Source organism: Enoplosus armatus, chromosome 5, assembly GCF_043641665.1.
Source record: "Enoplosus armatus isolate fEnoArm2 chromosome 5, fEnoArm2.hap1, whole genome shotgun sequence".
In the NCBI taxonomy this organism is placed as follows: Eukaryota; Metazoa; Chordata; class Actinopteri; order Centrarchiformes; family Enoplosidae; genus Enoplosus; species Enoplosus armatus.
Genome location: NC_092184.1, coordinates 17,904,898 through 17,932,878, shown reverse-complemented (window position 1 = coordinate 17,932,878; position 27,981 = coordinate 17,904,898). Strand labels below are relative to the sequence as shown.

Here is a 27,981-nt window from a genome sequence, read left to right as displayed (position 1 = left end):
AGAATGAGGTACCATACAATGAAATAATAAATTATGTAATATGCATCAGTGAGGGAAGTCAAGAAAAGGTTACCAAGGAAGGAATATCCACATCACATCACATTGTTTTGCAAACACAGATGCTGTCATTGACTGCTGAGTAGCTGGTGGAAATAGACAGTAACCGTACTCCAAGGTGAACTCTTTCATCTGAGATGAGTCACTATTCAAATACCCACAAGAAAATAGAGTAGTAGTGTGTAAATCTTTACATTTTCATTGGAACACGTGTTGCATTGTCAGCTTGTGTGTCACACAAAAATATTTCTGTGTCTACTGAATGTATAAAATATTAGGGACATCTCCCTGATGCTGGTTTCCTGCTCCTTGCCCATAATCTCCATTTAAATTGTCTCAAACCTCAAAGGGTCAGTTCACCTAAATCTCACATACTGCTAGTGATAAGTAGCCATGCAAATCTGTTAAGTTTTATATGCTGAGATTTCTGCCACTGTGTCTTCCGTTACTGCCCAAATACATCCCCCATACAAATCCATTGCTTAAAAAAACCCCATTGGGAAACGTTTGAAATTGTTTGAAAAATTCTACAAACTTAGGCAATCAAAATGTTTTTTTTAAAACCTGTGAGAGTGTTTCTCACAGGTTGCTGATATTTTGCAGTGCTATGACCACCACAAATTAAATTCACTTCACCTCCATTGTATTGGGTTGCAAAAGCCTCAGCAGTAAATATCTCAAGGACAACACACACAACTGTCTGCTAGATACCATTATAAACTTAAACAAAGACTTCTTGAGGGAAATCAATAACAGATGAAGTCTTGTACCAGGATTCATTTGATTCATTTGCTGCGTGGAAATACCAAGTGTCCCTAATAATTCATACATTCATATACAGCTGTATGTACAGTGTCTGTGTGTGTTACAGAGTAGTCTGATATGAAGATGAACCTTCCTCTGAGCTGCTTTGCAGTAGTGGTTGTCTCTCTCCGTAGCTCGACGCCCTCTTCCTCCTCTGGTTACGCTTCCACTTCCTTCTTGCAACAACAAGCAGTGCAGCAATGATTGCAGCGATCAGCGCCCCGAGGATCCCGGCTCCCAGGAGCCACTGCCAGATCTCCTGTGCCTGCTGGAGGTAGGGTGTCAGGAACTCCTGAACAAACCTCTGGCCTGTAGTGGAGATGTACACAATGAGACAGTTTGACACAAAGGTTGTAGAAACACTCATTTACTGGACGTGTTTGTTGTTCTGTACTGACCAGGGTCCAACAGGTAGGCATACTCAAATCCTAGAGCCTTGTTGGACAGGAAGTAGTCTCCGTTTCTATATAGAGGCAGGAAGGGCACCATGTAGTAACCATCATTGTGGCCAATGGGGGCATTGGCACGTGGGTAGCTGCTCCGGAGAGGCTGGTGGGTCCTGAGCCAGCGCTCAAAGATGCTAGAGAAGGGAAGTAAGAAAAAGATAAAGGGGAGTGAAGGATATAAGAGGAAAAAGAGGGAGGGGTGGAAGAGGGAGGAGGGCAAGGATGGATAAAGATGGATGTGATAAAGATAGAAAAGGAATAGAGAAATCATTTAATGGTAGGTTGATAGAGACAGACAAAGAAATAGAGGGAAAAAAAGGAGAAAGGGAGAAATTGTTAAATAAGAAAGGTAAAAATCTTCACCGTCATCACCATAAGAGAAAGTTTCCACTTGTAAATATTTTTTTCTGCAGTAAACATAAACAAGTGATTGTCAGCATTTTGTAACCTTAATGCAAGACAAGTTTGTACCTGTCAATGAAGGCATGGTGCAGCAGGAATATGGGGTCGTTGGCTGAACCCTGCACTGAGGACATGGAGCCGTTCATGAAGACGTGCAAGGCGTTGTGCATGGTGCTCTGGCCTGGCACTGCCATACCTGTCTCTGGACTGGCAAAACCTGCAGGACGGAAGAAGATGCGAAAGAGAAGAGAGAGGGATAACAGTTTACACGAGGGAGGGAGATGAGTAGAAGAGAGATATTCGTGATTGTGTTAACTACATGTGACATTTTAACAGAGTTGAATAGGTTGGATGTACTCACTTCTTGTGTTTCAAGTGCTCTTTCTCCCATCTTTGAGATGCTTTTGATATAACTGAGATGGATGATGTCTAGCACACTGACAAGCAATGGACTTATTTAGCTTAAGACCAGCTGAAGTTTACAGTAGAAGTGACTCTTTTTGAGTGATGCTCGTGGAAAATAAACCTAAGGTAAGTTGAGTTAGACACTAATGTGGACAAAAAATATTAGACTCAAGCAACACCGTATTGCTAAATTAAAACAGTTTTTATAAACAAGAAAAATTAATTACTCAGTCCCATATGAAAGATTTAAATTGGCATGTTTTAGTAGGATGATTTAGTTTCATGCGTGCATATATTTCTTCCTGCTTGTGTTTAAGTCTCACTGTTAAGAGATTTACATTATGTTTGTATGTCTGTGTGTGTGCTTGCTTCTCTTTGAATGTATCCACACAGACACACACACACACACACACACACACACACACGTAATTGTATTTCTACAATTGCGTGGACCAAATGAGCCAAAACCCATTCACTAGATTAGACCAATTAGACCAAGGCTTGGGCTCAGATACATGGGTTAAGCATGGAAGTACAGTAATACAAATGTGTGTGTGTGTGTGTGTGTGTGTGTGTGTGTCTCCCACTCCTACCCTCGATGGTGTTTCTGAAGCTCATGTTGGAGAATCGGTCCATGGGTCCCGTCTCATAATCGGGGAGGCCCACAATGGAATCCACATCAGCTGTTGTAGGGAGTCGTGGCACGCGGTTCGGATCATGGTTGCCGGGGTTACGCAACAGTGGACCCTCCCCGGTAGCGTTACACAATGCCTCTCGGCTGTTGTATTCCTCTGGCTGGGTGCAGATCACCTACACTCATACACACACACACACACACACACACACACACACACACACACACACACACACACAAATACATTTAGTGAGCTGCTGTGGTGGTTAAAGAACCTATAGACCTTCATAAAGCTCCGTCCTTCAATATGGGTTTAGTGAAATGGCTCTCATACAGGCATATTTACTTCTATTAACTGTGAATGAGGGACTTTAAATGTAAATAACGTAATATTCTGCTGTTCGTATAATCTATCATGACATATACCCTGAACAGGCTGACGTGTGTTAATTTTGAGTGTAAGCATGAATAAGTATTGGTGAAGTCAAATGGAATGATGTTAAACTCAGTAGGGGAAAGTGATTCTTAGTTGAAATACAAGACACAAACTACAACAACATTTCTGATGGATTTCTCTGAAAAACTCATAATAAAGTTGCTGTCTTAGATACATTTTCTGGGATGTGGATACAAAGCCTCTGAAGTAGGATTTTCACTTGGCTGGATCACTTAAACAAGTGAATTCTTAAATAATTGTGTGTTTCCAGCCAAATCTCTCATTTCTTTGGATTAAGAGGCTAAACCAGCTTTAGAACAACAGACCTGCAGAGTGAATTGGAAATAAAACAAGCCTTTGTTTGTTTGTCGGGGAAAGGAATTTCCAGTCTCTTAATAATGGATAAGAGAGATTTACTCATACATCTACACATTAGACATGCATGTTTTCACTCAGACGCACACACTCTTCTCTCTTAGGGAGAGACAACCAAATGTTCTTACCTTCCATGAGGAGAAGACTGAAGCAGGGCTGATGAGGTTAGGATTGAAGGAGCTGCGTCCGCCCATCAGAGCATCGGTGCACACCTCACACGACTGGGCATCCCTCCAGTCCCAGTATGGGATGGTGAAGTTGAAATCTCCCGTCAGCTTCCTTATCTCATTCTCCCAGTGAAGCAGATAGACTCGGTGCCATGGCAGAAATGCTGCAGATTCATGGGCAAAGTCGATGTCCCTCCATACGTTCCCTGGCCCTCCCAAGAAGGCGTCCCGGGACACGTAGTAGTGCATCCAGACAAACAGGTCATAGGTGTTGATGTCAGAGAACATGGGGTTCTCGCCATTTTCGCCCATCTCTGCTCTTGTTGCTGTGGAGATCACGTAGTCGCTGCTGATGGTGTTCTTGGCCAGGTTCAGATAAGAGATAAACTTCTGTTGCTCTGCAGCTGACAGGGTCAGGATGTTCCTGCGCACTGATTCCCTGTACTCAGCGCAGTTTGAACCCCAGTAACCAAACCTGCATTCACCACAGTTAACACCACCATAGTTTCCAGCACAACGACACGTCCGGTTGAAGAAGGCTAAAGGCCAGCGCTCTCTGTCATCAATTCCTCTGTGTGGGTACTGGGGCCCATGGGGCTCATCTGAGACCTCCACCTCAGTGCAAAAACCTCGGCCTGACAGGGCACCGCAGGCTGAGCCGTCACCATCCCACACCGGGCAACACTCTTTGGTCCGTAGTCCCTCTGAGTTGGCACATGGGCGAGGGAACTGGCATAAACAAGTCCCAATGAGCTGCAGCAGAGCTACAGATACATACAGGCTCCTCATGATGAAAAGTCAGAGCAACTCCAGTCTCGACCACAGTGGGAATGTAAAGTCCTGCTGAAAAGATGGACACAATAGAACCTGATGCCAAGATTCGACTCAGCGAAAGCAGCACAGAGGAGGAGATTCACTGCCAAAAAGTTACTTGTAGTTAGTAGGCTACATGCAGAGAAATACAGGATTTGATCTAGACACGACTTCTGCGGTAGACTTAAAGAGTAAATGAAAAACGACACACTCTTTAGGTACCTGTATTTATATAAGCAACCAATTACTAACTTATTTAAAAAGAAACAGCAGCTTGCAGGTTCTTGAAACTTTCTACCCCTCCATGCTACCATCTAACCCTCTACCAAACCTCCTTCCACCTCTCACTTACACCCAGCCAGCAGTCTGTTGTTCTCTCCCTACTCATTGAGCCGTTTTAGGGGCCGTCCCCTGACAAAGTGTGTGATCTCATTGTGAGCTCAACCACTCAGTAACACACACACACACACACACACACACACACACATAAATACGCAAGCATGTGCACTCAAACGCCATCACATGCTCAGGATAATATTCCCGATTACTCTTTTATTTTGTCTTGAGACCAGCTGACCTGTGCTTCACTATACCTCAGGCAGAAATGTGTGTGTGTGTGTTTGGCAAAGGCTGGTCCGGAATTTATGCATGATCAAGTGTGCAGTTCATGTGCTGTTGAAACAGATAAAGTGAGAGATGGAAAAGAAACAGAAGATAAGGGGGTGGAAAACTAACATTACACAGTATATTAATGAGAATCAGATCTTGTGCCACAATGAACTAAAAGTCTGCAGGTTTTCAGTGTGGGCAAACTCTCGGTTAGTTTCTCCTCTGGTTGAAGGAGTGCTGATCAGTATATTGATTGGATCCACTCCTTTGGACTTTGCCAGTACGTTGCTGGAGGGTGGGGAAAACCTCTGAATTGGGGTGCTGACAGCAGGAATAATGTTGCCTCTCTTTCAGCTGATGATGAAACAGTGGTAGCAGAGAGTGCAGCAGAATCTATATTATGTAAGTCTGCTTGTTGAGGACGGGTTGTATTGGGGTGCATCAGAAATAAGTAAAATAGTAGTCTGGGAAACATGTTAAACATATTAAATGACAAAACATAGAGTAAAGTAACTTCCTAGACTATGACCTAGATTGTGTGTGACAAAATGTGGTGGCTAAACAATGAAATTCTTTGAGGGCTGTGACAGGCAGAACTGTACTGTGAAAGTATTCATTTTTCAATATTTCACCATAAAAGTTTATGGCACCAGAGCTGCCTGTGAACAACAAAGCTCCAGAAAATGGATAATATCCGTCTAAGCAGAGCCATAAAATAAACAAAACAGACAACAAGAGGAACATTTGATAGAATTTAATATTCAAAACTTCAATAAACCCTGGCTGTAGCTTGTGTGTTCTGCTTAGATTAACAGAATCGAGACCACTTTGAGAATAAACAGTCAAAACATCTCATATTCCATCATTGGCTTTTTTTCTGGTAAAGTTTTTATTGCTTTATATAAAGGACTGGAAATTGAGTTGAGAAGCAGTTTATGTTGCAGGCAGCATTTACAGGAATGGAAAAAGAAAATCTAAACCAATGATGTTTTGGAAAACGTATATAAACCATCTGTCAGTGGACAAAGTATTATACAGTATTTGTTTTAACATTTACAGTGCAAAGCTTTAATTCTCTTTGATAAAAAGAGTACAAAGCAATTATGGCTGCTTTGTAGAGACGTCATCACAGGGTTCTGTGAATTGAAGGCTTTCATGGTGTTATGCAAAGACAACTATGTCATTAAAATATCATGGTGATTATCAGTGGTTGAAAGAGTTCTTATAAGTAAATGTAGCAATACCTCAATTTACAAATACTGTACTACAAGTAAACATCTATGTGTTATGTTCAAAGTCTTACTTTGACAGAAAATGTATTTAAAATACAAAAAGTAAAACTTAGTCAGTGTGACAATATTATATATTATATATTATATTATATTGTAACTGGTGGAGGCAAAGCTACCAATAACTACTTTATTAACTGTTGGTAGTTAGTCTAAAAAATGCTGCATATTTTATAATCTGATGACGTTTTGTATAAATAGTAGCTTTCGCAAATAAATGTAGAGGATCAAAAAGTACAATAATTATCTCTAAAATGTCGTGAAGTAGAAGTATAACGTAGCATAACATTTAAATATTAAAGTACAAGTACCCTAAAATTGTACTTCAGTATAGTAGCTACTTCAGTAACTGTACTCACTGTAGTTACAGTAAACCGCTGGTGATCATGTGGCAATAACGTTGTTATTGTTTATACAATTAATGATAATATATACAATACGAATGTAACAAATTTACAACACAGTTACAAAATGCTTTAAGAAACACGTTTTTTATAACATTATCACACATTACAAAATAACGGAGTCTTTGACAGTGTCCTCATCATCTGTACCTCATGGTACAGCGTGACGATCATCTGCACAATACAAGAATGTACAATATGTGGAATCTACTGGGAAGAGAGAGAGTGAGAGAGATTTGTTTCCCTCCCCCTCGTATGCTTTCCCTCCTCAGGTTCTGCAGACTGGTACAGTCGGGCTCAGGGCAGACAGTCATCTGCGCAAACCTCGAGATCACAAGCCGGTCACATGCTGCCGTAGCCAGGCACGGGGTGCAGCTTATCCCGCTGCAGCAGCGCAGTGGAGCGCACAGGAATGACCATCACAGGATGAACCTGTCCGCAGGGCTCCTCTGAGAGAGACACACGCAGACAGTGTGTGTGTGTGTGTGTGTGAGTGAGAGAGAGAGAGAGAGAGAGAAAGGCCTTATCTCTGAACTTACTGAGAAGTTCACCTTCTGTAAGGCTCTCAAGTTGCAGCAGTTCACCCGAGTAACTGCTGGATAGTTCAAAAGCCAAGTGACATCTAGTTTCTAGTATTTCTAGTAAAGATTTCGGGATGACGCCCGTTTGAGACTTTTCTCATAAAACTTTTGTCAGAAGCAGACACAAGAGGGCAGCATGACCCGTTTATTGCCTGAAGAAGAAGGGCGCCACAGGGCGACTGCCTGTCACAGCATGGTTATTGCACGCAGTACGAGTTTCTTCCTCAGTCGTAATGAGACAGGAGAGGAGGGAGAATACTGATGATCTGACCAGCTGGTGGTTTTTCTTAGGGTTATTTGACTTGTTTTTTTCTTTAATTTCAGAAAGCTTATTCATATTAAAATCCATCCCGCCACCCTGTACAGATGAAAGATGAATCTTCCTGATTGCCACTACGGGGAAGAGATATAATTTGCGCCTTGTTGCTTGAGGAGATAATTTGTCTCTTACCTAGAAAATCTGAAAATCAGCTTGAAAATTAGAACATTGCTTTTCAGTGCAATCGTGAGAACAGGTGGAGCTGAACTGGTGAACAGCTGGCTCACATGACAGCAGTGATGGAGGGGAAAAAGTGTTGGTGTAACTCTGTGTTGATCATGAGTGTGTGTGTGTGTGTGTGTGTGTGTGTTTGTACTGGAGGCAATAAGACGTGCTTCAGATGTGTGTGGCTCTGAATCAGAGAAGGTCGGAGGGTTTGACCTCCTGACCTGTGACCCTGTGGACCCTCATCTGCATCTAGACAGAGAGTGAGGCAGACAGTGGCTACATTTCACAGGTTCCACTTCCTCAAAATGTGGATATTTTCTGGTTTTCTTTGGCCCTTATGACAGTAAACTAAATACTACGATAGGCATTTTTTTTCTGATTGACTAATTGACTTCTATTGACTAAACGATTAATTGAGAAAAACAACCAGATGATTCAATAATAAAAAATAATGATTTGTTGCAGCCCTAAGATAAAAGGCTAGTTTGTATAGTGTCTTTTCACTGGGACTTTGTACATTTTGTGGTTGAATTTCTGCAGGGTAAAATTCACGTACTGCTGCAGCATCCCCAGTTTGTGTGTTGTCCCTGTTATCAGGGCGTCCTGGTAGTCAGAGACACTATGACAGCTTGTCAACCTGTGCTGACAGTTAACATCGACACTGAGACTGCTTTTAGTTTGTATGCACCCAGACGCTGCAACATCCTGCTGGAGGATCTGAGGACATACTCTCTTTTTAAAATGCATTACATTTGCATTTCTCTGCTTAAAATGTGATAAATAAACAGTGTTATGTTGTATTACATACTAAACCACATCTGATCCAGTGGGCTTGTCATTTTATCTCGCAATAATTTTATAATCAGGTATAAATCTGCCAATGAGTTAAGGCTTTTTCACTTGATTACAGTGCATTTCAACTACATTTTGCAGTCAAGTTGCATATTGTTGAAGCAGATGGACAGATCTGCCTTGTGAGTCAAAATGTCACATGAAAGTTGTTTTTTAATGGCAGGTGGTGACATTATTTCAACCAACTGGTAAGGGTGTTTAAAATGTGTTTGAGACATGTTAGGCATTTTAAGATATACTATACATAGTATGCAGTACTTGTACATGTAAATCATGAAATATTCAGTAAGTGTAAATACCTCATGATGACTTGAGCAACATAATCAAGACGATTAGGCTTATTAGGAATTAAACACCAGAGGGTGAATATTTACCACATATCACATTCTTGTTGTTTAGTTCACTTAAAACAGATGAGCGACATTAAAGCCCCAATCTTGAGTGAATGTTTCATAACTGACATTCTTGTTTCTCTGTTGGCATTATGCGGTTGTAGCTTTTTTCTCTATTTGTCCTACTTAGAGTGGGAATATCACAGTCAAGTGACAACCCTGGAAATCAGCTATGTGTCTATGGCAACCATGGGTATCCACTGTTATTTTGAAATGCCATTGAATAATTGATTTGCCGACTGTGACACTGACTCTGTTGTGCTTGTGATTTGCGGAGGAGTGTGGTAAAAAGAGAATTTTACCCTATAGATGTTTATTTGTGCTGCACACTTGTACATAGTAGAACACAGGTTATACACAAACACACACACACACACTGAGTGCAGGTATGTGTTATATGGTGTCCTTGTAGCCGTTGCTTTGTCACTGTAATCTTATTTTCTTCCAACCAGGGGACCTGTCGCTATGTGATGTGCTCCACTGTAGCCCACACACTCTGCTTAACAGTGTCAGATTAAGCACATGCAGCCTGGCGACTGGATGATTTTCATCCATCATACCTTTCAATCCAATTCTCCATGACTTGGTACACTCTGCTCTATCACATGTTTCATTATTAATGCATTTATTGATCCAAATTTGCCTCAGTCAAGCTTCAAGTGTCCTTCTTAGTGATTAATGAGTTGGATTTGTGTGTTTGTGTGTGTGTGTGTGTGAGAGAGGGAGAGGGAGAGAGAGTTTGACTGCCATCAAACGAGAGAAATTGAGCTGATCCATTGGCTGCTTGTTGATTTTCTGTTTTACAACAATGAAGGGTTGCCATGGAAATGTGACCCCAGATCATTCTGGCATTTCATCCGTCTTAAACAGCTCTGTTTAGAAAATCAAGTACATGATGTGATGTGACAGCAGACAGAACTTCCTGTGTGTCGGAGTCACTGTGCATTGTTGATGTATGTGTGAGATCAAGGGAATTCTATTCATCCATTTATATGTTGAGGCAGATACTCCGATAGACACCAAACCAGTAACATCTGTCTCTTATCAGATAAAGATCCTGATCTAACCTCTAAGATTATGACAAGTGTACATTTTTAGGCTTAAAGTTGGGATTTATGAGCAGATGAAGGATTATGCTGCATCTGAACTCTGAGGCTGGATCCTCCAAAGTCTGCATTTTAACACCAAATGTGTCGCAATGCATCAACAAAGCTGTCCCATCCAAGAAATGCCAACTTCTTTTTCCTGAATCTGCAGTAAACATCCGGTGAATGAATGCAGCCATCGGTATCCCTTAATCAATTGTTTAAAGGTGCTGTCAAATGATTGTCGAGCATGTTGTTTGTGCCATATATGTGCTCATGTGGTCCTCAGTTAATACATGACATAATCAATGAAATGGATCAATGAAAAACATTTGAAATTAGTCATAAATTCCAGTGTTCTTGTTAGTAGCCTGATTATGATGTTAATGAAAGAACTACAGACAAGTGGAAGTTATATGGATGGAAGCATCCTGTGAGACTACACAGTCTGAAGAGGAAGGGCAGGTACAGTCTGGTCATCAGGTCCCCTAAAGCGCCCACCTTTGTGGACTGTGTCCTTCAGAGGATCCAGCTCTTGATTTGGGCCGGCTTTACTGTCCCTCATTTATGGGACATCATCACACGTGGTTACTTAGTTGCAACTGAACTCTACAGGTTTCGACATATCCCGTGTCTTCTTTTAAAACCAATCTAGCTTGATTTTCATCATAACAGTAATATACATGATCATATAATGTACATGCTGCAATTTGTCTTTTTCAGGACTGGATTACTTGGTTTGATTACAGGTTGATTGAATGCAAATTTATTTAAGAATATACAACAGGCAGGCATAATATCAACTGGGATATTAAAAGTATTAAAAGTAGATTTTGAAACATGGCCCCTTTTCAAGATCTCAATGTGAAAAAGGTAAAAAAAAAAAAAGGGGGTACAAAATGCAGTAATTGCCTCAAGGCCCTTGAACAGTTAATCAAATCACCAACAGCTAATTGCCACTAAAGTCAATCTGGGGTCTTTGGGGCCCCTGAGGGTCTGGGGCCCTGTAGTAGTTGGTAATTCAGCTTTTGAGATTTTTACTGTCATTAGTTTTGTTTTGGCTCTTGGAAATGTAAAAAGTGGGATATAGGTTTGCTACCTCAACGCACATTATTTCTACCAGCAGACACACACTGAGAGAGAGAGAGAGAGAGAGAGAGAGAAAGTCTGCTTATTTATGCATGTGGACTAGAATGTTTGCCTGTTAGCACGTTTGTTTGTTTGTGTCAAAACTAGCTCAGAAAAGTGAAACAGAGACAGAGTGTGAGAGAGATAGAGGTCAGGGTTAGTAAGGCTATCACTGCATCAGCTAAAGCCTCGTGTGTGTGAGAAAGACACTGTGTGAATGTGTGTAGTTGTGTGTGTGCTCGCCTGTGTATGTCTATGCTCTTTTAATGGTCTACTAATCCCAAATGCATTTGGCTGGCAAATTAATCCAAGCCTTGTCATAGCCAAGCTCTAAACCCCCCCTTCTATCCCATACTCCCCCCTCTCCCTGTCTCTCCCTCGATCTCCCATCCTTCCTCTCGGGCTACTCTCTATCAGTATCTATCTCCAGATGGTATCTTGGAGGTAGGTGTGATATGGAGAGAGAGAGAGAGAGAGAGAGAGAGAGGGAGAGAGAGGGAGAGAGAGAGGATGACCTGTGACGCGAACGCAGCCTCCTCATTGGAGCGCGTGGCGCGGCGGAGAGAGAGAGGACAGGGGGTTTATTTGTTGCCATAGTGAAAAAGTAGATTACCCACAGCCTGCATGATGCTCTGATGGACGCGTGAGGGATGCTGTGTTTCTCCAGGGGCATTCACCTGTACTGCAAGCAAAGGTATGTGACTCTTGACTTCCCTTGTTTTCCATTCATGGAAGGAAATAGTGGCAGGACCGGGTAAAGGCACTTATCTCAGGCATTTATCTTTTTCCTAAATCTGCCAAGTTCATGTATGGGAATGCGCCTCAAAGTGATTACAACACGGGGACGCTTCCTCAGATAACCCCCTTTACGTATTTTAGGCCTACAGTGTGTAGAAGTAAACCTATTACAAACAATCACTTCTATAATAGTCCCGTGAGACACTGTGTCTTTGGTAGGCTACTCGCTGAGAGCTGATGGCGACCTAATAGCACAAATGATATCCATATATATGATATACATAATTCCTTCTACTTCGAGATTAACGTTAGTGGTTTGGTATTGTATAGTCTTTCTTTCTTTTTTTCTTCTTTTTTTTGTTTAGCCCATTTGCTGTCATACACTGAGTCACATTTCCAAACAAATTCCCCAGAGTTGAATAGGGGAAGAGAGGTTTCCATCATATAGGCTACCCATAATACCATGTATCATTTTGTATTGCATTGTAGGCTACTGTATATCTTGGCAGGCGTCTGTATTGATTGAATAATGTAATGAAATACAACAAAATAATATAATATAATTAAATTACTAATTAAAATCAAATAAGAATAGGCCTAATTATAAAACTTAAATTGAATTAAATGAAATTAAAAGTTGCCATGCCAATGAAAAAATAAATAAAATAGCCCGTCGTTGCTGGCAGTGGCAGTCATTGTCAGTGTTATATGGCTGGAGACGTTTGCAGTGGGAGCAGGATGTTTCCATTAGATTTGTATTGATTTTTTATCTTTAATGATTTGATCTCGGTGGGTCATTACGTTGGACGCCAGGCGAAGCTGTGTAGGTTAATGGCTCTTTACTCCTGTGACCGCTATGAAACTTCAAATGTTATCGATCTCCTCCACTGCATCGTTATCCCAGCCCACAGTGGCACCTCTGATGTCTATTTGTTCAGAGGAGAGAGATAGCCTACAGACAGTCCACCTTCATGCTACACATTATGCCTGTAACTCATGGAGAAGAGCTACTTATACTGTAGGCCTCTATTTGCAATTTACAGGCTTTGCGTCCTTCTATCAGTATTTAAATTGAAAATTGTGAGTGCAGGATTTGATGTCGAGGTAAAAGGCAGAGGGACCAACAGAGGAATAGAGACAGCCGAGTGGTATGACACGAGGGAAATGGGGAAAACGTGTGGAGAGACAGAGAGAAGCAGACAGAGACAGATAAACACTAGTCACACAAATCAATAAGCTCGGTTTGACCATCACGCTGCACAGTTTTCGCTGTTTCTCTGTATGTCTCTATCTGGCTGGTCCCTCTCTGCTGCCATGACTTAATATAGGCTACCCGACTTACACAATAAAATAAAACAAAATTTGTCAACCTTTAAGGTGCTCATAATTAAGGCTTGCACGGCACGCTTTGGCAATAGGCTAGGTCATGCCAATAAATCACATTTCAATTACAGAGAACGTGACAGACGAGAAACGATCCTCGGCTCTGATTGGCTGAATCACGCGCGAACCCTGTACAGGTGTTATGCCGAAGTCCGCCGCCCCTTCAAATAGTGTCTCCCTTACGTTCACTAGTGTTGCGTAGCGTAACCCTGCCCACTGAAGGCGTTGTAGAGATGCTGGTTGTCGTAAAGCTAACGTTGGGTTGAGGTTAAGCATCGTGGAAGACGACTTACTGCGGTTTGGGGGGGGGGGGGGGATTCGGGGGAAGGGGAAGCACAAATATATGGAGAAACAGACTTTGGGCACATTAGCGCTGTGCGTCGCTTAGCAACGTAGACTAACGTTAGTTGAGCCATAGTTTAGCTAGGCTAACGCCGAAGAATTCGGCTGCCAAAATGCGCATATCATAAACGGGAGAAGCCCAAATTGATTGGCTTAAGACATTTGGCTTATTGTTTAAGCGATGGTTTATTATATTAAGCTAAGAAATAGGCTAAGCTAAGGACAAGACAATTAGCATAGCTAACGTTAGACACCCCAGAACGCTGTTGTTGGGGAACTGTTTCTTTTAATAGTAGTCTGCAGACCAGCTGCTAGCTTGTATATTCTTTCGAGCAAGGTTTTCCCAGTTTGTCCTCACTTCTCACACATCAGGCAGGAAGACGTGAGACGGAGGACAGGAGGATAAGGCAAGATAGACGAGGTGAAAGAAATGTAAAAAAAAATAACACAAATTGAGCGACCCATAGGAACATTCTGTAGAGCGTAACTCAACAGTAAAGTGAAAAAGTGTTTTGTAAAATTGGAAAGAGGGAAAATTAGGGGAGAGGGGAATAGGACTGGAGGAATAACATATAGAGATGGAGAGTTGCAGAGGGGTAGATGAGAGGGGGGAAAAAGACTAGCAGAAAGGTGGGATGGGATGGGGGCGTGTGGAGAAAGAGATGTGCGGAGAGAGGGGCTGAGGAAGCAGAGGAGAGGAAAAGGGGTGGGATGAAGGAGAGAGGTGTTTGGAGAGAGGCTCAGGTGTGCGTGACTAGAAAACGGAGGAAGCTCGGAAGCTGCACAGCAATCAGAGGCAGCTCCGGTGTGTTTGACATTGGACTACACATGATCGGCAGTATCTTTTCTCTGTGATTGTGACTTGCAACCTAATTATCAAGCGGGACCGCGCCGGCGACGTCAGGGAGACGTATAGGTTCCTATAAGGTAAGGCTTACTGTTGCAGATATATACCCTTTAATGAAAGATCAAGCTATGTCAACAGAGACTTATCCTGTCCACCCTATTTTATATTCTGCTCAGAGTGATTTTGTCGCACTTTGCTATTCACCTACTGTTCTTGCAATATTCCTAAAGGGACTTACTTGCAGTTACATCTGGACTAGTTATCCTTGAATTATATTGTAAGGTTATATATCCCGTAACGATGTAACCTAGTTATAGACAGCAGCCAGTTGCACTGATGTATAGGAGACACAGTCATGCCAATAAGACAGAGAGGGATCAGAAACCTGGTTTTCATCGGTGCATGCTGTAGCCATGTTCATTTCAGACAGTGTCTCTGTCATGCTTTGCACCATTCGCTTGTAATAAAATCGTGTGCGTGTGTGTTTGATTCGGTGCAAATGATGGACTCTGATCTCCCATTGCGGTTGACGGATGCAGCGCTGCGCCAGTCATTGTTGTTGTCTCTGGATGTTATTTCTCCTTGGAGAGAGGCAGTTTGACCAGACGCTGTACGTGTGTGTCAGTGATTAATTAAGGGTGTACAAAATATCACGAGTCAGTGAATTCATTTTAGGGACACTGTAGGAACACCAACGAAACCACAATATATATAAAGAAATGAATGAAAGTACAACGAGGTCGCTGAAAACCGACGATTGTGTGTAGGCTGCAAGTCTCTGTTGAAACATTTCAGAATGAAGTGATTTAAGGTCAGAGCTTGTTTGGGGGAGTTATGCAGGCATAGCTCTGTCATTCATTGTCTGATGTGCCGCTGCAGCAGGTGAAGTCGTTAGTGTGTTGGCACGGACACGACTATATGTGCATTATTGAGACCCCATAGGGAGGTGAGCTATAGTCAACTGTATTAAGCAGCACGTTTACAGTGACATACTTGTTGGATGTCTGATCTGATGTAGGTATTGGCTTTGTCACTAGTGAATTGGGTTCATAGAAATTCTGATGGTGTTTGACATCTTCATGCCCTTTATTGTCCGATAAGGTCATTCAGTGTCATACCTTATTTATTTATTGACATTGACAAATATGTAGACTGACTGACATCTGACAAATCTAATTAGCTGTAGCAGTCAGGGAAGATGTAACACAAGAGGTGTCACTTACTATGGAAAACTATGAAAGTACAAATCTGAATGTTGAGTGCTGACGTCTCCTAGCCTTACCGATATCCGTCATCTGAGCACAAGGGACAGCTCCTGGCGCTTCGATCATTCTAGAAACAAGGCAGCAATTAGTGATGAAGAAAATAAACCTTGTTGTGAAACATGTTGTTTCATGGGGCTCAGGTGCAAAAAATAGTACCTCTGTCCACTCGGGAACAAGAGGCACATGGAGACTCATTGTCACATGCCCAGTCAGCAAAAACCTTCCCTGAATAACTGAAGCTTCCCGAAATATTGCTGCTTCCTTAAATTGTGTACACAACAGAAAAAGCAGCATGACCCATTTTAGTTGCCAGCACATAATTTGAGAAACACTATGATGTGGTATCTGTTGATGGTGCCTCTTTGCTCTGTATTTCTATTGAACATTCATGCCCCTGAGTTTTCTACAATAACCAGATGGTGGTATGTCTTATGTTCACAGAAAGACACTGACTTGCTTTATTATGTAAAGATGTGTGAAGCCTATTATACATGTCAAAACACTTATGCTGGTACTCCTTTTATCTTTACATTGTCTGCTGGTAGAGCACTGAGAGAAGAGCACACGTCAAGAGGGTGATAGAAGAAAGATAATCTTCTCTCTTAAAATAATGTGGGTGAATGCACATCTATTAGTGTAGGGCATACAAGGTGCCAGCATTTACCATTAGCATATACTGTATATGTGTGTGAATGTGTGTGGTGAATAATTGCGGCCAGTGTGTGTCCTGATGTATATGTGTTTTAGGATACTCCCCTCCTAATTTAACCAGTCAAAATATGCAGCCAGTACAGTTTTCACAGTCAAAGTCAAGCTGCTCCGATGATGAAAAGAGCAGCTTCAATCTATGTTGAAAACTCCAGATGCTGCCCCCTGCCCCATCATTAATTACAAACACAAATGTCTGTGCGTCACACAGAACAAGATAGAGAAAATAAATGTGTTAGCGTACCAGGGATTCTTTTCAATAAATTGTAATTGTTATTATCCCCTTTTAATGTGCAGTAAATTAAATGCTTTCTCAACACATTAAACAGTGTGTCAGCACTAATGAAACAGAGAGGGAGGGAGAATGTTTGTTTGTTTGTTTGTCTCTGCCTATGTTGTGTGTTTGTCTGTGTAAAAGTTGATTTGGAAGGTTTTATAATGCCCTTGTGCGTAGTTTGGATAGAATTAGAGATATAAATGCCTAATGGCGTGTGTGAGATGTTTGTTTTGGGAATGAGGATTTGATTTTCTTTTCCTTTCAGCTACAGTTAGGCCTACGCAACAAGAGAGACACAGAGGGGGAGCGTGACAGAGAGACACAGCATGTATGTGGCTGATTGTGTGAGAGAGACATACTGGAGGATTGCTAATGAAACACTTGCTCGTCTTTGGGAGGGAGAAATGTGTGGTGAAATGATTTTCGGTGAGTGGGAATGTGTGTATGAATATAGTTAACAGTGACATTTTAAGTGAGGAGAGTTTAAAAAGTATATTTGTAACTTGTTACATTAATGTGCCAGTATATAGAGAGAATTGGAGACAGAGACACAATTGCGTCATTGATAGAGACAGAGTGTGTGTGCGAGAGAGAGCTGAGTTTTGCTTGATTTGTTCATTATTGGAGCAGCAGTTAGCCCTGTTGCCATCCTGACACTGTCATGTTAATTACGTTCAGTGAGACTCTCTGTCCCTTGATGCCTCTTTTCATCACTCTCTCCTTCTTCTTCTGTGTCCTTTTTTTTAAATCTCCTTCTCTGTCTCTATTTCTCTACCTCTTTGTCCATACACTTCCCCTTTCTCTTTCTTCCCCCACCTTTCCCTCTTTCTACTTCTCTCTCCATCTTCCCTCTTTTCATCTAATGGGCTCTGATTCCTTCACTTCCTCAGTGTCCCTCTCATTCTCTATTTCTATATTTCACTGCACTCCACCTTCATTTCTCTTTCCCCCCTTCCCCCACTCAGCTAACCACCAACATCCCTGTCACGACCTTGATCCTGTTTTGCATAAGCAGTGGATGCCATCCTCTGCTGTCTAAACTGTCCTAGCTCTTCTGCTGTATATGGTCAATTAAATTGCTCCAGTGAAGTATTTGTGTAGCTCTGAGGTTAAGCAAATTATAAGACTTGCCCATTAATGCAGCGGGATGGCTACTTGAAAGTTTACTCGGGGGAGGAAACTGATGTCCCCCCTATTTGACTGATTGTTAAACACTGTATGCTATGAGTGTTTCTTGTAGCTAAATGTGTCCTGTATGTCTGTTTGAATCATCCACTTAGTGGTTGACTTGCCCACATTTTGCAATGGGGATTCTTCCTTGTTATCTAACTTCTGTTTGCACTTCATTAAATGGATGCATTCTATAATGTATAATAACAAGGCACATGCGATAGTCTTCCTTCTTTCCCAGAACAAAAGGAATTCAACATACTCCTGAATGCACGGTTTTTGCTAAAGGGTGTATAGTAGTGTTTGTTTCAGTCTTGAAAACAATTTAAACTGTAATGACAAAGATGCAAGGGGGCCCAATTTGGAGAGAAACACCCAAAAGCAAGTATTAAAGTAATACCATTAAAGCAGCAGGAGAATAGGGTATAACATACCAAGTTTGATTTGGTTTGAGTCAAGAGACACTTACGGCAGGGCATACTGTGTACTGATGGATTTTTTGTTACTCATCATGGCTTTTCAACAGAGTTAATCTTCATGGACAAAAAGGAATTAAAGAGAAAAATGGGACTGCCAGTGGTTTTATGTGACCTTGTTGGTGTCATAGTTTTACAAGTGAGTGGTATATAAAAGTTCAGACAACCAAAGATTCCTCACAGCAGCTGTGAGGTGTGATACGATGTTGCGGTTGTGTTATTGATATCATGTTGACACAGTGGTGACTATGGTGACTCTGCTCAGTCTCAGTGATTTAGAGCTGTACACCAGACAGAACAGGGTTAAAGGCCGTAAAACTGGACCAGTGTTTGTAAAGCTTCCATACATATTTCAAGAGCCAGCACTCTAGTCATCACATTAACCTTCATTAAGAACAAACAGTAATTGCTCATTATGTTGCTCACTATAATGGCCGATACAGTGGTCATTATGTTGATTTCATTTGGACAATTTGCATCCCCATTTCAATATAAGTAGACTGAGATTGACATTTGCTGTGAAATGAGTGTGACATCAAGTGTGACAAATATGAGCTCAGGCATTCATTTACACAGTTTTCCCTATGTACTAGTAGTAGCTAAAAAGACATGGTGTGAATTGAAATGGGTTGTAGAGGAAAGTCTTTGGACCTCATTTATATTAATGTGTTTAGATTTCATCTTAAACTTGACTGAAGGTGATTTACCCAAGCTTGTTCATTATGAGTAGACTCTAAAATCCCACTTTATAGTTGTTACTGCATTCCCCATTTCCCCATGGAGAGTACAATATAATAAACTAAACTTATTTTAATACATATACAGTGGGGAGTGCCCATATCAAACTAGGAGCTGATGAAAATGTAGATACCTATTTAATCAAAGATTATAAATGCATTTGTGCAAACAATGTTATGTAAAAGGTCTGTCAAACTTAAGTAAAGATAGGAGATTGTGTCTACAGACCGTGATTGTATGGAAGTAAATGGATCAAACTATTAAATAGCTCAAACTATTAAACAAATTCTAACAAAGTCTTTTCTGCTCACAGGTTTATGTGAACATGTCTGTCTGTCACCTGTTACTGTGGAGACCAACTCTATTAGGTAGAGTTCAGGGAGCCTGAAGTTATTTCAGCCAATGAGACTTAGCCCACATTTTCTTTTGAATTTCCCAGGTTGCACTGCTGCACCTGCCTCAGCTGGTGCAGTGATGGTCCCACCTTGAAATCCTGAGGAAAGCAAGACCAGTCAGAAGAAAGGAATATATTCAAATCATCCATTTTCAAAAACTGCTCTGGCATAGCTCTTGCCATGGCCAGGAAAAGTGTTTCTCGGACAAGTAGATTCCTGTGACGGCTCTACACAACAAATCTGAGGTCTGCTTCTCCTTTGTTACCTTAACGGACCAAGATGATGCTTTGGCTGCTGCTAATTCTGTCCATTTGGGTGGGGACTGATCAAGCTGACTCTGCCCACTCCAACGAACGGCGAGTTGTAGCACACATACCTGGTGACATCATCATTGGAGCGTTGTTCTCCGTCCATCATCAGCCTCCTGCTGACAAGGTTATTTTGTGTCTGTGTGTGTCTGCATGCTGGTTTGTGTGTCATAATTATAGGAATTCAGTTTTGGTGACTGTAAATTTTCTCATTCCTCTCGCATTGACCTCCATGTGTAGTCCCACCTGGATTTGAAAGAAGCACTTGTTACAGAATGTTACAGAAGTTAAGACAGAAAACGTATAAAATGATGCTCAGAAAAATTATTGGAGATCATAATGCTGCTCTTCTTATTAAGACCCAAAGAACACATTCAATTTGTAGAATGGGTACCTCCTATTAGTCCATGAACCTTCAACCTCCATTAGCTGCCCCAGGAACCTATAGTCACCCACTGACATTTAAGTTTTTTTCCATCACATTATTGATAATTGCAAACAGGGAAAAAAGGACTCATTGAACATGGCAGCCATGTGAATATAAATTCAACATTAGTCCAACAGTGAAGCACTTACTGTTCATCTGGTCTGCTAAAAATGAAAATGTGTGTGAATAATTATTGCAAATCATCAGTAATTCAGTAAAACAACATTTAGACAACATTGTTATCTAAATGTCAGTTCAATTTGACTAGATTTGATTTCATCTTCCACCCTGTACACCCTGTGCAGGTACATGAGCGCAAGTGTGGTGCGGTGAGAGAGCAGTATGGCATCCAGAGGGTGGAGGCCATGATGCACACACTGGACCGCATCAACACTGACCCGCACATCCTTCCCAACATCAGCCTGGGCTGTGAGATCCGGGACTCCTGTTGGCACTCAGCTGTGGCTCTGGAGCAGAGCATCGAGTTCATACGGGATTCGCTGGTCTCGTCTGATGAGGCAGAGGAGTGGGGTGGAGGAGCTTCCTGGGGAGGGGGAGGTGGTGGAGGTGGAGGTGCGACGATGAAGTGTGCCGACCCCTCTGCCACTCCAATGAGGGGTAAGAAACCCATTGTGGGATTAATTGGACCAGGGTCAAGCTCAGTGGCCATCCAGGTCCAGAACCTTCTACAGCTGTTCAACATACCACAGATTGCCTACTCTGCCACCAGTATGGACCTCAGCGATAAGGTGAGAACACGTGTTTGTTGACAAGTTTGGCTGTTATTGAAGTCGTACAGATGTAGGCCTATAAATATTAGAGGGAATTACCTATTAATTACCTGAATGTTCTAGATGCTCCGGAATAACTCTGCTTGTCATTGATTTTATTTCCCTTCTTTCAGAGCCTTTATAAGTACTTTATGCGGGTGGTGCCTTCAGATGCCCAGCAGGCAAGAGCTATGGTGGACATTGTCAAGAGATACAACTGGAGCTACGTGTCTGCTATACACACTGAAGGTACAACCACCCACACACTCTGTCTCTGACTTTTAAACTCCTCTTCCAAGCTCAGACATGCACACACAGAGTCTTGTCTTTTCTTTTTTCTTGTCCTTTCTTCCTCTCTCTGTCTCTGCCACATTATACTGTGTTCTTGGCTCCTCATTACATTTATTTACCTGAATCTTATCCAGAGTGACTTGAAGTAAACGGAACAGTAGTCAGAACAGAAAGTCCTTGATCACTCTCAAATGTCCAACTGTGAAGAAATTTGTGATGCTTCATAAAAAGGAACTTTTTGAGGAGTTGGACCCAAGAAGAGAAATCAGAAATATTTTTCTTTCAAACAAGACAGGAGTATTTTCAGTGCTTAGTAGTTTCAAGGACAAGAAGAAAGAGGAAGATAAGTCAGAGAGGAATCTAATTGACAAGACTGGTCGTAGCAACAGTGCAGCAGAGAGGCAAGGGGAAGTGTTTTTTAAAGAGATGGGTTTTCAGCTTACTGAGCTAAATGTGATAAGAATTGAATTATTGTAGCCGGGTTGAAGCTAGCTAGAAGCCAAGAAGTTGATGAAGCAGTAGTGTCCAAAAACAGCAGTGTAGATCAGTAGGTGATTGCTGGAGGATAGGGAAACGAATGGGGTCACAAGAATGAACTGCCAGAAATAAGCATCTGGGGATGGAGGGGTTGCAGACATTGTGCCAGAGAGCGTAGTCTAAAGGTCTCAGGTGCTATTGACCTTAAAGTGTTCTCAGAATAAACGACAAAGGAGAAACACCTGGAGGAGGACTGCGTACTATAGAAATAAAAAATAATTTCGAGAAGAAAGAAAAACATGATTGAATTTGCTAATTATATATATTTGATATAGGCATGGAGATTTACTGTACAAACTCACTTACTCACTCATTCATTCATTCACTCATTGCTCATCGCTGTGTGTGTTTGTGTGTCCACCGAAGGCTGGTTGAACCTGAAGGTGTGTGATAAAGAGAGATAAACACATACACACACACACACACACACACACACACACACACACACACATTAAGGGCTCTAGATCCTGGCCTCTGGCATTGCCTGAAGGCATTACAACAGCGTTTGAATGGAGGTATGAAGGTTAAGTGTGTGTGTGTGTGTGTGTGTGTGTGTGTGTGTGTGTGTGTGTTAGCGGTGTGCATGTATGTGAGTGTATACTACATCTGCATACTGAGTATGCCTGCATGCCTACATATGTGTGTGTGTTGGGAATGCATTGGAAGAGGAGTGAATAGAGGTTTTAAAGAGGCAAAACATGTTACGCGACACAGCAGCTGATGTAAAACTCCTTGGAATATAACACACTAAACCCAAGTAACAACATTGACTGATGTTAATTAAACCTTGTGGAATTGTATTATCATTAACTTGAATTCTCCCATTTGAAAATTCAAAGTGGTTTCTTTGCAGATGTTAAGACATATTTGCAAATCTGTCTACATTTGTTTATATAAATGACAACTTACAGACAAATCACCCTGAACATTTGTAATAATATTGTGTCAGAAATAACATTTGTCTTGAGTGTGACATTAATTTTTGCCTTCTCATAAGACCGATCTCCATATAAGTGTGTGTGTGTATGCGAGCTTGCTGGTGTGCTGCTGCTAATCTTAGTGGCAAGACGGGTAGCATGTATGTTTATAGGCATTTGTGTTTGAGAGAATGCTTGTGGTCGTATGTGTTTGTCAGAAAAGTATTGGTCTAATTCCTCAGACACGCGGGTTTGACCTTGGAACTGGTCTTCAAGGTCGGCGGCTGCCTCCTCAAATACAATCATTCTCACACACAGAAAGCCAGAAAGGGAGGGTGGAGAGAGAGAGAGAGAGAGAGAGAGAGAGAGAGAGAGAGAGAGAGAGAGACACGACGCGTTTATTGAGGAAAAAGGAAGAAGAAAATGGGGGATGTGGGACAAGGGAGGAAGAGAGAATGGGAAAATAATGATAATAGTGCCAGAAAACCGCAGAAGACGGAATACAAGGTGTGAGTGTGTGTGTGGCTGTGGAGTGCCTGGGATAGATAAGAGAGCGTACAGGAGCTGCAGATTCAGAGAAAGATGGGGGGGGGGGGGGTTTGTAGAGACTCATTAATTCTCTGCATTAACATTTTGCATCTGGAGGCAAGAGACGATGGAAACTAATATGCAAGAAACTGAATAATACATGTAATATCAGCATAGCAATTACATTGAAGTAATGAAGTAATATTATTAGAGGGGGGAACACTGTGAGTATTACTTTCTCATTCGGAGATAGTATATATATCGTACATGCCCGAGTATGTGCGCGTAATGTGTGGATTTTACAACCGTTTCTTTTCCATTGGGAAGGAGTCTCTCTGTGCGAGACATTATCTCTTTACAGGTGTGGAAAGTATGTATACATCTGTATCTTCTCCAATGCTCATTTAGATTCATAAATTAAGCCAGTGTGAATACAGAAGTAGTATAAGATTAATTGCAGCACACCAGAGGTACGATAATTCTGAAATGAACACCAGTCCTTTTTGTCATTTTCTAATCATTGTGTTGTTTCGAAGCTAAAGGGCCATACACCAAATTAGATAGATAGATAGATGGATGGATAGATAGATAAATAGATGGACTCATCATCAGTCATAGGAGTAGCAGAAACACTGTCTTTCCAACACACTGACACCTTTGCTTTAACAGACACAGGAAGTTGTAAAGTCTAACAGTTCCTGGAATAAAGTCTTTGTAGAGCACCTTGGGGAGACTAGCCTGTAGACGCTCATCTGCTTCACTAGGTGCTGTGAAGGGGAAGGGAGGTGTTGTCCATTTATTGTTCTTTGTCAGCGTTCTTCTTTAATCCACCATCATACACTTCCATCATTGCTCGTATTTATCTGCACTGTACTGTATAAATACAATGTGTGCATACTCTGTGCAGTATCTCACCTTTTGATCACAGATCAGTCTGATCATAAAACAAACTAATTATAATTCACACACATGGGTGCAAATGGATTTCAGTGTTCAGTATGTATTTCACTGAAGAGAATCAACATCATCATCCTCCATTACCCTGAGTTTAGTATTCCTTTGTTTCACTCTCTCATTCCTCTCTGTGTCGCTCTGTTCAGTTCAATTCAATTCAGCTCAATGAGTTTTATTGACACAAAATTTGACATGTGTCACCCAAGCACACTCCAACAGAAATTGATCAGTCCCTTAATAAATCAAGATGTCAACCTTCTCTCCACCTCTTCCTCTTTACTCTCGCCCCATTTTTGTCTTTCTCACTCCCTTTCTCCTATTTGTTATTGGCTATTTTGATCCTGACACCCCTGATTCCCTCTCCCGTCCACGTTCTCTGTTTTCTCTCCTTTTCTTTTTCCATCACCCCCCTCTCTCTGTCTGTCTCTGAAGCATAAAAAATGCCCTGTGCCGATTTAACTGTCATGGCCTTTGCAGGATTGAGGAAAATGAAAGTGGGATGTTTCGGGGAGGGCAGTGTAGAAAAAGGCATAATGAATGAAGAGGAGAATGACAGAATCTGCTCACAATTTTACCGTCGTCTCTGGCAGTGTTGCCTAAGGGTGAAGATTCAAAGTGGGTCATGGGCCAGTTTCTGGTGGGTCCCCATATAACAAGAGCTCTTCTGTGTTTTAATGAGCCTGGGTCACAGGACTACATCTATTCAAATTGGCTCGGGCTCAGATTTTAGAACTCATGTTCTGGGAATCCATTTAATGGCTTCTGTTAAGATAGATGGTTTCCCAGCCCTCTTGCTGCCCAGACTCTATCGATGATATCTATGAGGGAGTATTAAATACAGATTTCCTTTTGGCACAGATGTTGGTAGGATCATTAAGGGGGAAAAATGTCTGAGCTGTTGCCATAGTAAAATGAGTTAAAAGCACTTGAAGTGGATCATATATTCGCAGGGATTTGCTTATTATACCAGGTACTATATATAATTACCTGCACCTGTACAGGTATATGAGCTCATGCATACGTCAATGCAAATAGTGTACACTGATGCAAGTGTACATGTTGGTGTTTGTTTGTATGTGTGTGTATTTACAAGGATGATGGAACTTAAAGAATCACACTCTTAGGTTGTTGATGCAGTTTTGGGAAAGAAAATGTTTCACTCTTACAAAACCAGGGAGTTTGTATTTTAAGGATATAACTTAACTTAAACTCAAGCATGGGTCCAGGCTATTGAAAATTAGTGCTTACAAACACATGTTTTTGTGACTGATGTAGACTTTCTACTTGTCTGTTTGAAGCCCAGAAAGTGAGATTTATGGACACAGATGTGGTATATTTCTAGATCCAGAGTTTGCTCAGTAGAATAAAAGCATGGTGCAAGTGCTTCTGGTTTTAAAACTGCTGATATACATCCTGTCTCTAGCCTGGAGCTATTGCTATTGCAAAAAAAATGGGAAAACAGACATGCACATATCATCTGAAATTCATGAAAATATATTCAACAGCTAATTTTAATACTACATAATACTAGTCCTAATGGATAGTGACCCCTTAAGGTCTTTCAGGTTCTTTTTCTCCTAATAACACTCAATTAGTGGTTTGAACTGAGCTACTAACTGACATTAGCACCCCGCGGTATGACCTTCAGGGCTAGAAATGAAATAAATATTATACAGGGATACATATGTTAGAATAAACTAAATAAGTGATTGTGACTTAAACCTCTTAGAGCTTATTTAAGCTCCAGTGAGACTGTTCATGTCCTACCAGACTAGAGAAGTGCAGGCTAAATGTTTGCTGTCCCATCTATAAGCCACAGAATAGATTTGCATCACTCATTGAGTGACAAATCGCATTAACTGATTTTATTGAACAAAACATTAAGCCATTATGTCCAGAGCAGGTCAATGTATCTTTCTCCATGTAGCTCCAAGTTACAGTTTATATTTACATTCCAAATTAAACAACTAATCTATTAATCAATTAATTGGTCAACAGAAAATGAATCTGTAACTCTGATAATTGATTCATTGTTAATGTAACTTTTTCTCATTACATTTACAACAAAAAGGACATACATGTATTAGCTTCTCAATTGTAGGATATTCTGCTTTTATGCGTTTAATATAGCTGTACACTGAATACCGTGGAGTTATTGACTTTGTTGGAAAAAAACAAGTAATTTGAAGACAATAATTTGGCCTTCAAGAAATTGTGATGGGCACTATTCACTATTTTCAGAGATTTTTCAGATTAATCGATTACCGATTAATTGAGAAAATTATTGGCAGATTAATCAACAATGAACCCTAATCAGCCCTAATTTTACATGACAACATAACAAGGAGTAACGTGTCTTCAATAATGTAGAGTGATACTGATACAGACACAAAGACGTTATACAGAGTCCATGCATATCTGTGTGCTAATGCATGCTGTTTTGTGTTTGTGTTTATGTGTGTGCTCTATTAGCCATGTAATTCTGTAATCTTGTTTAACTCCAGCATCTCCGGTGTACAGTAATACCCTGGAGTGTCGGCCCCAGGGTATTACTGTGTTTGACATTTAGCCGCACATTGTTGTAGCACTCCAGATGTGACACGGGGTAGTGGTGGCATTGGTAAGGATTAGGGAGAACTGGGAGAGAACAAGAAAAAGAGAGGAATCATGAGGAATAGGAGGAGAGGGCAGGAGTATGCCCTTTACTTAATAATGTTTAGATTTTTACTGTTGTTTTTCTGTGGGTGAAGCTGTTACTCTAGGGAATGAGGGTTGAAAAGAGGAACAGACAGGGAAGGGAGACAGGGTAAAGAGAGAGAGCATGTAATTGCATGTAATAGACTTGATAAGAGTGACAAGAGGATGAGGATGGTAATTGAGAAGGATGGAGGAAGGGTGAGAGGGAGTGGGAAGAGATGGAAACAAGGCGAGAGAAGACCCAGAACCACCTGTCTTTTTACTGCCTGATTTGCTACTGTGAGACAGCGGGGGTAGAAGAAGCAAGCAGCGAGAGGGGGAGGAGATGGAGCTCCACTGAGGGCAAGCGGAAGACCCTTCAGCTTTGCATTTGATTGCATGTTGTAATTTAATGCAATATATCAGACGAATAACAAGATGAGGAGGAGAGATCAGAGGAGAAAGGAACACCTAATGAGAAAGGATTCATCTAATGCTTTTTGCAAATTTGTACTTGAATCTGTTTTTGTTCTTTTTTTGTTCATCATTAAAAGTATAGATTTGAATATAGGAATTAAAGAGAGACAGATTTGTAGAGGAGACGAGCAAGAGGGAAAAGGGACAAAAGCACAGAGGGGTAAAGGGGTGTAAAGAGAACAGAGAGAAGCTGTAAAATGTGTGATCTCTGTGCTGGAGGTCCCAGTTGGTTTTTTCAGTGGGAGGTGATGAAACAAAGGAAGTCACTACATGTGAGAGGGAAGTTTGAGGTAAATGTACTGTATATGATGGTTACTAGTTGTGTGTAGGGGAACTCATGTTCTGTGTGTGTGTGTGTGTGTGTGTGTGTGTGTGTGTGTGTGTGTGTGTG

General features: G+C 41.3%; 2 protein-coding genes across 3 annotated transcripts in view; one reads left to right on the top strand and one right to left on the bottom strand.

The window, feature by feature from the left end:
- Positions 1-922: 922 nt before the first annotated feature.
- tyr (tyrosinase) lies at positions 923-4,515 on the bottom strand. Its single transcript, XM_070905401.1, has 5 exons — positions 3,688-4,515; positions 2,708-2,924; positions 1,779-1,926; positions 1,260-1,441; positions 923-1,170 (listed from the first exon to the last, which is right to left on the bottom strand). The coding sequence occupies exons 1-5, from the start codon at positions 4,513-4,515 to the stop codon at positions 923-925; spliced, it is 1,623 nt and encodes a 540-aa protein (XP_070761502.1).
- A 15,469-nt stretch (positions 4,516-19,984) lies between these two features.
- The window catches only part of grm5b (glutamate receptor, metabotropic 5b), a 49,880-nt gene continuing 41,883 nt past the window's right edge, over positions 19,985-27,981 (top strand). For both annotated transcript variants that reach the window (XM_070906282.1, XM_070906281.1), the window contains exons 1-3: positions 19,985-20,140; positions 20,746-21,189; positions 21,345-21,459. In XM_070906282.1, the coding sequence (XP_070762383.1) occupies positions 19,985-20,140; positions 20,746-21,189; positions 21,345-21,459 (715 nt within the window). The remainder of the gene's footprint in view (positions 20,141-20,745; positions 21,190-21,344; positions 21,460-27,981) is intronic.